General features: G+C 43.1%; 1 protein-coding gene across 1 annotated transcript in view; it reads right to left on the minus strand.

Moving 5' to 3' along the window:
• LOC139341237 (serine protease HTRA1A-like) overlaps positions 1 to 6,529 on the minus strand; it is a 25,476-nt gene extending 18,947 nt beyond the window's left edge. The window contains exon 1 of the mRNA XM_070977644.1: positions 5,995 to 6,529. Coding sequence (XP_070833745.1) covers positions 5,995 to 6,457 — 463 coding nt within the window. The 5' untranslated portion in view covers positions 6,458 to 6,529. The remainder of the gene's footprint in view (positions 1 to 5,994) is intronic.
• Between the last annotated feature and the right edge of the window lie 3,047 nt (positions 6,530 to 9,576).

Raw genomic sequence — 9,576 nt, forward strand, 5'->3', positions numbered from 1 at the left:
ACTAGTACTGATCCATCTTGTAGCTGCTGAGATACTTCACAGAATAACTAAAAACTGAAGCGTCATTGGGATTTGTCCTTTGTATATCTGAATGTCCATCTAATAGTTGTCCAGACATTTGATCGTTGTTGAAATATGTTAGTGTGAAGTCTCGAAGTGGCAGACTGACTGACGGTTAGTCATAAATCTTTCTCTAAATCTCCATGTATATTTTCCTTGTTGAACTCTACAAATCAAGCATTAAATGTGAAGAGGTGCTCACCACAGTATGAAAGAGAAGTAATGGAAAGGAGTGGAGTCATTCTACCCATGCCAGCCTCGCACACGAGGGGTTCGTGGTCAGCTCTGATAGGATTATAGTTAGAGAGTGCGGACCCAGCGTCCAGATCATCTGTTGTTTCTGGAGCGTCCATACAGTCTCTTCCACTCCACCATGTTATGATGAGAGCTGCCACCTCACACACTTGTGGAAATTTACTCCCGGAGATGCAGCGTAACACGGTGTGGTGGCAGTGGTGATGACTGGGTCGAGATGGGAAATCATGAATCAGAATCAGCTCAGTTACATTAGAAAGCCCGAGCCATTCTTACCGGATTTACATACTGTCACAGATTATTTCACTGCTGAGCTGAGCTTAGAAAGGCTTTACTGCTGTAGAATTAAGTTGATTTACGAGCCAGACTGAAACGCAGCTGTCTCCTTAAACGCCAAAAAATTCTAAATTCATCCTCAACTTTAAAGTCCTGAATCTCACTGATGTGTGGAGGGAAAGTCAGGGAGTAAAGCTTTGTGATTACTGTAAATCCACATATTACTGCTTTTGTAACATTTTTCCATCTACTTAAAGAGGCTGACTTTAGGAGGCACCATCATATAGTAAACAGATGACTGGCTACCACTACATGAACATCTGCGCGTGGATAATTGGCAAAGAAAAAGTAGATAATCATAAATCAGACAAGGCAGGTGGTGGTCAGAACAAATACGGTCCACTCGCCTCCAGCTGTAGGTCGCTGTGACAAATCAAAAATATTCCCTGTGCACAGCTGTACTTCATCTTACTAAGTCTGTATTATCAGCAAAATGCACTTATTGTAGTATCACTGTCCTATGAGAACCATGTATCTCTAAAAACCTATGTATTTAGTTATACTTCTGAAATACTTAAGAGTAAATATACTTAATGACATCCCACCACTGAGTATGACTGTGGAAACCGCTCATGCTGCAGCCCATTTGACACTGTTAGCTTCACAGCTAGATTGCTTGGTTGCAGCCAATGCAAATGAGCTAGCTCGTGCTAGCTTTAAAAGCTAATGTGCCAATTATTTGCTATCAGTGACTGACAGCTGGACAGCAAGCATCTTAACCTGAAGCTTTTTCATATACAGGAGCACCATTTAAGAGCCAGAGTCATTAAGCGCTTCACAAGTCAATAAAGCAGGACAAAGCTGAGCAAATAAAAAGACGACACATGCAACATCCATGAAGGGCTCGTCTGTGCAAGACGGTTTTCAGACACTGCCCAAAACATTAAACAGCATGACCAACATTAGGCTGTCAGTAAACCTGTATTTCACTGTATTCAATCAGCTGCATTTTGATTATTTATTTCAGCATGTGAGCAAGTTACAGACAAAGATTTTAGAGACAGTTATTTGGAAATTTGTGATTGAAAGTAACTTCTAGGAGCTAAAAGTATCACTTCACATAGGCAACAAGTTAACAAGGCTTCCAGTAAGTTGTGCCAATAAAAGACATTTGCTCAAGCACTGTACTTTGAGGTACTTCACAATTTCAGTTACTTGTATTTTACCTGAGTATTTTCATCTTACGCTACATTACACTTTTCTCTTTGCAGATTCAGATTGTCAGTACAAACTAGCTCCACCTTTACCAGCTGCAGTTTAGTGATGCTTAACCATCAATGCACCACTAATTATAAACCAGAGTTTATAGAGTCAAATTTGCCATTTTGCATAATGAGTGCTTTTGCATTTAGTACTTTTAGTATACTGTGATGCTCATACTATATATGCACTTTTACTCGTGCTTAAATGCAGGACTTTTTTTTGTACAAGTTTTACTTAAGTAAAAGATCTGAATACTTAGTAATAGTAGATATGTACATTATCGTTTACAGTTAACCCAAACTACTACTGCGGACTGCTCAAATGGGAGTAAAGACTTGAGCTGATCATGGGAAAACAGCTCCCAGTAAAAGATCCCAATAAAGTCAAGTGAGAGGTCTGAAAGATTGTTTCTGGATTCAAATCAAACATCAAATGAGAAGCCATTCAAACACAACATCTAAAAGTGAAAAGTTCAAGTGAAGGCGCTCACAAACACACACACACACACACACACACACACACACACACACACACACACACACACACACACACACACACACACACACACACACAGCACCAAACCCTCATCTCCCCATATACCCATTACTCCCTCCCCTCTCTACACATTGACCTTCACCACAAGGGTCTCTGCTCAAGATCTCAGCTTCTTTTCTTTTCCAATTTTCCCATACATAGTACCCGCTGTTTTATTGGCGCCTGCAGACGGAAGCAGCTTTTTCTTTTCTTAGAAAACATACAGCAAGGTCAACTCCTCTTCTTCATGCACTCATGCTCTCACTCACTGATTCTCTGCTGTTGGGCATACTGAGACCCCCCATGCTTAGGCTAAATGTGCGGAAAGGTAAATAAAATGCAAGCCCTCCTGTTTCCTCTTTGGATTTAACTGGCTTTATAGTGGAAACTGAGCTGCTGAGGCTTCTCAGAGCTACAGGGGCATCTTTAATGACTCAACAGATGTGAGCGTTAGGATGCTAAAGTGTGAGATTATGACTCACTTGGCTGTGATAAGGGTCTGCTTTTCTGCCCTCAAGAAGATATACAGTTGAGCTTTGCTGCGGTTTGTAATAGTAGGATGACACATGAGCAGGTGACCAACTGTGCAAGCGTGTGAGTAACTAACCACATCTTTCTAATTTTGTTTCAGTTTGTGCCATTTTCATCCATATTTAATTTAAGAACTTTATTTTTCCATTGACACACACACGAGCAAGTGAGAACAGTTCCAGCATGATAGTGACAGTAAAGTAAGGTCCTGAAGCTCAAGGATTTTAGTGCCAATGCAACAGTCAGTGCACATTTAGGGGGATTTACTGCAGTCAGACAGTGACTATGCTGGCAGAAATGAGCAGACAGAGCAGACAGGAGGTATGGTGGGCAAGGGAAGTCACAGCAGGACACACACAAACATAACATTTCCATGTTGTGGCTGGAATTAGATGAGATACACAACAAGAGCATAATATATCTGTGGAAGAGGCTGCAGCATAAAGGAATAATGAGCAAGAGAATTACAGTCATCATGAACAGGAAGCAGAGGAGATGAGGAAAACAGACAGGCAGAGAGACGTGCAGAAACAGCAGGAGAGGCAGACTGTTACAGCAACATAACAAAGGATAAAACACATGCACAGAGATGATCTTTTAATATCATGAGTGGTGGCTGAGAGAAGTCGGGGAAGAATGTGCATATTCAGCACTTCACGAGCCAGAGTCACAGAGTGCGTTCTGCAACCATGAGGAGCAGTGCAGTCAATCAGCAGCTACGAGCTCTATTGCATTTCCAATCAGATGACAAGCTTTCATTATTAAGAATGCAGCAGAAACATCATCTGCATGCTCACACCTTTATTCATCCAGATCTGCAGGGAATTTGGAGCAACTTACAACATTTTTCCTGTGAGTCTCTCCATTATCACCATCAAAAAACACTGTTTAAAAAAACATTTTAAACAAATATGACTCCGAGGTCACTGCCAAACTTGACCCAATTTTCACTGCCAAAACGAACAACTTGCATAATCCACATCTTTACCGTCCAGACACGAAATGACATCATGCAAAGTGTACTTGCATGTGTTTTCTTAACATGGGGCCGAGTTGTGGGGTAGTTAAAGGCGCTCTGAGGGGGTTGAGTTTCTTGTTGTGGATGAAGTATTCAAACCTTTTACTTAAGCAGCAGTGGTACAGTGCAGAAATATTATGTTACAAGTCCCGCATTCAAGATTAAGAGCAAAAGTACAAGCATCAAAATACACTTAAAGTAAAAGGACTTATTATGCAAAATGGCCCATTTCAGAAAAATGCACGATATCACATATTTTATGTGTACATTACTTTAGTGCTGTAGCTGGTAAAAGCAGGGCTTATCTTAATTACTTTATGTATTGCTGGTTAGCTTGAGAATGTACCTTCACTGATGAATAAAGTTATATCTTAACCTAAAATAACATCATAATCTATTCTAGTCTCAAAACCGTGCTCAAGTAGAGTACGACAGACATTATTCACCAGCAGCTTGGACAGAAGCACGTCTGATGTACCAAATGAAATGTGACTCGCTTTATTGCAGCTATGGAAATTTTCACTGGGTGCTTCGGAAAATCAATAGCACTCACTCACCGCAGCCTCGCTGTGTTTCAGACATGGTGAGCTGCCTGGGAACGACTTAACCATTTTAGTTGCTTACATGACTGACAAACAAATGTGGCGATGCAGTCTGCCCTACCACCGAGCCCACACACTTTTTGATGCACATGTAAACCTTTCCCCAAAATATAGGTTACTAATTTTGTGTTTTCCTCAGTGTCTCCTGGTTTTTTTAAACTGTCTTCAACAGGGGAGGAATTATGGCTCTGAATCAGCGCCAGGCATTCCTTCATGTGACTGTTAAGTGTGATTTATGAGTGACAACAGAAACACACAGACACTGAGAGAGAAGAGGAAAAAAGAGGAAGGAGTTGGGGGTGGCTGTGTGTGTGTGTGTGTGTGTGTGTGTGTGTGTGTGTGTGTGTGTGTGTGTGTGTGTGTGTGTGTGTGTGTGTGTGTGTGTGTGTGTGTGTGTGTGTCGAGGGGGCACTAAGTTTCCAAGCTTTGAGGTAAGTTATAGGTCTTTGAGGCAACAGGTGTTGAAGCTCTTCATTCAGGAGTTTTCAGGTGCACACGTGGTGCACGCTTCAGATGGACTAGTATGTAAAACACACACAAACACACACACAGGAGAATAATACAATGTCTTTTCCACCTGTAGTCTCACGTGTGTGTCTGAATCTGACCATTTTTCATTCCTGAATATTCCATCTGTTGGTTTAAGACATATCACACACGTAGCGTTAATGATGACGAATGACTCACTGATTAAATGTGCACTGGGCTGCGCTCCTTCGTGGTGCGATGTCTGTTTGTGACTGAGCTCTGCTGATTAGGATGAAATACTTTTCACATGACACGCTGATAAAGGTCCAAACTGAGACACTCACATATACCTCTTATTCCAAATGCATCACTTCAGTGCTGTTTAATAAAAGCCTTTATCACACTTATCAGGCTGAAGCTGTGTGCACTGGCATGAACTGGACTGCTTAAAACAATCAAGAGGTTTGAACTCATGTGACTGCTGGTTAAGCATGCATGAGGAAAATCCAAAGGCTCACATCAAGCTTTACATCATGGGAGGGAGCTCATGACTTCATTCACAACAGCTCTCGGATCAAGTCTAATTGTAATGCAGGAACAAGAGGGAAATGCACTTGAATGGTCGCTCTTGTCCTGAACACATGGGGATTGTGTGCCACTGAATGCAGCTTCAACATCTGTGCGGACCTCAGACCACAAACGCCCAGTGAGGATTTGAGGGGTCACGCTCAACTGCGACTTGAGAAGGTGAAGTGGCACGAAGATGAAAAAATGTACCCTACAGGCTTATTCTAGTCTGTGCTGTGACGAAAAACAATGCCTCAGCAGGGCGCACACAAACGTCTGGCACGACTTCACACTGAAATGTTCGTCAGTAAAAAGTTTTCCGTCTACAGAATAAATAATTACTGCTCACACCAACAACATTTAGTTTGTCTGGGGGTCTTGCTGGTACTCTTGACCTAATTAAAACAACCTGAGCGTTACCTTTCCCGCAGGCTCCCCGCTGAATGAAAAGAACAGGTGGCTGCTGCAGCTTCTGCGCCCGGCGGCTGACCCTCTTCAGCTCGCAGATATTCCGGTACGACACCCCATCGCTTCCACAAACCGGCTCGGTGGCTTTGCACGCGCAAATCCCAGTCTTGCTTCTCCTCCTCACCGTGACGGTGTATGCCACCCCGCCGGACACCGAGCACTCCAGCCCCTCTCCGCACGTCGGGTCCCCGAGTTTCCCGCTGCCGCCGCAGGCTTCGCCCTCGCCGGACCCGCACACCTGGCAGCAGTGGCAGGCGTCGAGGGTTTGTCCCGCCGGGCAGTCCGCTGGCAGCCGGGGACACATCGACTTGTCGCACCGAGCAGGACATCCGATGACATACCGGCCGGAGGTTTGCGCATCCGCCGGCACGGACGCAAAGGCTACTATTACGCACAACGACAGTGACCAAAACATGATTCAAACTAAAATAAGTTTCTAAAAAGTTAAATAGAAAGTTTAAAAGAGGTCCAAAAGTGCGCTCTCTGCTTGCAGTGCTATGGGATGAGAGAGCTCAGTAGTGCTGAGGGGGGGAGTCACTTCAGCTGGAGAGGCATTTAACAGAAACTCCACTGCGCAGCCAATTACGCGACTTTACGTTTTTGCTGGCACGGCATCAAAACGCTGCTCGCTTTCTCGATAATCACGACGCGCCGGGTGATTGGTGCGTTTACGTGACGCGCTGAGCGGAAGAGATGATGCGCCTATAGAAGCGTGAGGATAAATAAGAAACAGAGCAAAGAGCCTGTATGAGAATGGAATATTTTTTAAAATCTGTGGCAGAAAAAATTTAACGTTTCAGCAATGAAGAAAAACTTTCCAAGTTGCGTGTAAAATCCTCTGTTGCTTCCCTCAAATGGGAGGTTGAGAAGATCACGGTCATCTAACACCACGACTGGAGCTGGAAAACACTCATATTGATCTGATTATTCACAAACGAATCAAAATAGTGAATTAAAACCCGCAGTAGTGGAAGAAGCCATGCAGCCCAGATGTTTTATATGCTGCACAGCCCTCCACACATCCTGCAGGCCTATTTCCTACGTGTTGTTTTTAACTGCTCCCTCTATGAATTAGTCACTCCTGGCATCCACACAAGCCTTATGGCCATTTAGTGGTGGGGGAAAAAAAAAAAAAAAAAAAAAAGCTGGGCGGATTGTGGGATTTGTGGAGTTAATGCAGCACTTTCACGTAGCCCTTATAAACAGCCAAATTTGTCCTAATTGGAAAATTGCAAGAGAACATCATTAATCCATTTATCATGATCTCGTCCCAGCTCTGTGGGTTCTGAGCACCCAGCTGGCGTGGAAACAAACAACATCTAATGGATCCAATTCAGATCCAATTTAAATTAATCACTGCCTACCAAGTTAAAGTGTAAATCAATCAAAGAGTAATCTAGACATTTCTCTCAATCACCATTTGTGCCACACACTTAATGGCAAACTAATTTCGACTGGAAATGCCATGAAATAATCTGATTGTTTGTTGATATGACACACGTCTCCAGTATGAGGAGGCCAGATTTTAGTGTTGGCAAACAACCACACTGTCAGGTTTTTTTTTATGTGTGTTCTGAGCTGAGTCCAGAAAACACAGAGGCTATGAATCACTGCCATAAAACACCTCAATACAATGTGATTGATTATGGGTACAGGCGTATATTAATGTTTTAAATGGTGTGGCGGGCAGAGCCCCTCTCAGAGCTGCTGCCTGGGAATGGACGGACGAGGCCCCCTGTGGTGTGCCGGAGCTCAGGCTAACACAAGCCTCTGTATCCACAGGGCAATTAGAGAGGGGCAGAAAGGGATGGAGGGCAGTCAAATGCTCTCAAGGAAGCAGTCAGAGTGCACAATGCAGACTTGTAAGCCAGAATTCAAGGTAGGCCAACTGTTTTGAGTTGAGGTAGAAAGTGAGCTCCGTGTCATTTTGATGCATAATGGCACACAATGTTGAGTGATCTAAAAGCGAATGAAACTCATGCAGCTGCAGGAAGACCTTGCAGCATCATCAGACCCATTATGTGGCAGCGCTCTTTGGAACACAGGCACGTAGGCGAGAAATGGTGGGAAAATCTGCAGATGAAAGCGACCTCATCTATAAGGAACACCCATTCTCCAACCGAGGCTAGTGCGCCTAACCAAGGATGGACGCCACTGAGGTCTGTGTGATCTCTCCCCTTCAGTCTGCAATGATGTCTTGGCTGTGAGGGAGGCCCTCAGAGTCCAAATGGGGCTCATTTGAAGCCACACCAAAGTCTTGCATCCTTCAATAAGGAGCTGAGATGAGCTATGAGAAGATGGAGTAAAGACAGCTTCAGTCTTCACTACATCCAAGACTCCTACACATTGATCCTATATCCTGTACACAGTCTCCACAACAACACTGAACATACAAAGACTGAAGCCCAGAACGTGTCACAGCTCATTATCTGACTGATTAAAGAGGCTTTACATATTCAGTGCTGCTCCATGACCTCACTCTGTTAATCCATCCTCACATACTGCATGAGGCCAGAGGCTGCATATGTAACGAGCACCTCATTAAGAGCTGATGAAAGAGTACACATACTGTAAGTACATGACAAAGTCATTGGTGCCAAAGAGAAAATAAAGACTGTATATGCTGCGGTGGAATGCAACTAAGTACATTTACTCAAGTGCTGTACTTAAGTACAAATTTGAGGTGTTTGTGCTTGTGCATTCAAAATACTTTAAGTACATTTTGCTAATAATACTTACATTTACTTCAGTAATATTTTCGGTGCAGGACTTTTACTCACAGTGTAGTATTTCTTCTTTTACTAAAGGATTTGAACGCATCCTCCATCACTGTGTACACGCTGATAGTGACAAGTTTTTGGAAAGGAGGAAGTTATTTTCTATTGGCATGGTTATTTCTAGAGGTTGTGATTAATTTTGTGAACGCAGAGAGGAAGGTCAACTCTTAATTAAAACTCTGATCCAACATCACTGAATCATTTTGTGATACGATCATTCAAAAAAAATTCCTTCAGGCACGTTGCAATTAAAATCAAACTAATCCACAGTTTGATGCACTGAGTGTCAGTTTGATTCTTTTGTACCTGGTTTTGTAGATATCTGCCAAATCATGACTGCTGTCAATGACACTGATTAAGAAAACATGCCTACAATCGATCAAATTCCTCTCCTGATCAGCGCTCTGAAGTGCTGGCTGTGGCATACTGTCACCTGTTCATGTATTTTGTGCTGCTTCACTCTGCTTTTATTCTTCTAGATGCTGTTTTGTACCACTGGAATTTGTTCAACTTCTGATAACTAAAACATCCAGCTGTCAATGCATGAACGATGACTTGCACAGCATGATCACTTTAAGTGAACCAGAGTGAAGTTTCTTCTCTCACCACAAGAGGGCAGAAGGGGCTTTGATGAGTGATGAAAGTCAGCAATGGCGAATTTCTCTCTCCAGACTAAACTAAAGCTCTCACTTTGCCCTCAAACTCATTGTGCTCTCTGGAACTAAATAAAGCACACTACCGAATCAGGAAACCTGAG

Source organism: Chaetodon trifascialis, chromosome 13, assembly GCF_039877785.1.
Source record: "Chaetodon trifascialis isolate fChaTrf1 chromosome 13, fChaTrf1.hap1, whole genome shotgun sequence".
Lineage (NCBI taxonomy): Eukaryota > Metazoa > Chordata > Actinopteri > Chaetodontiformes > Chaetodontidae > Chaetodon > Chaetodon trifascialis.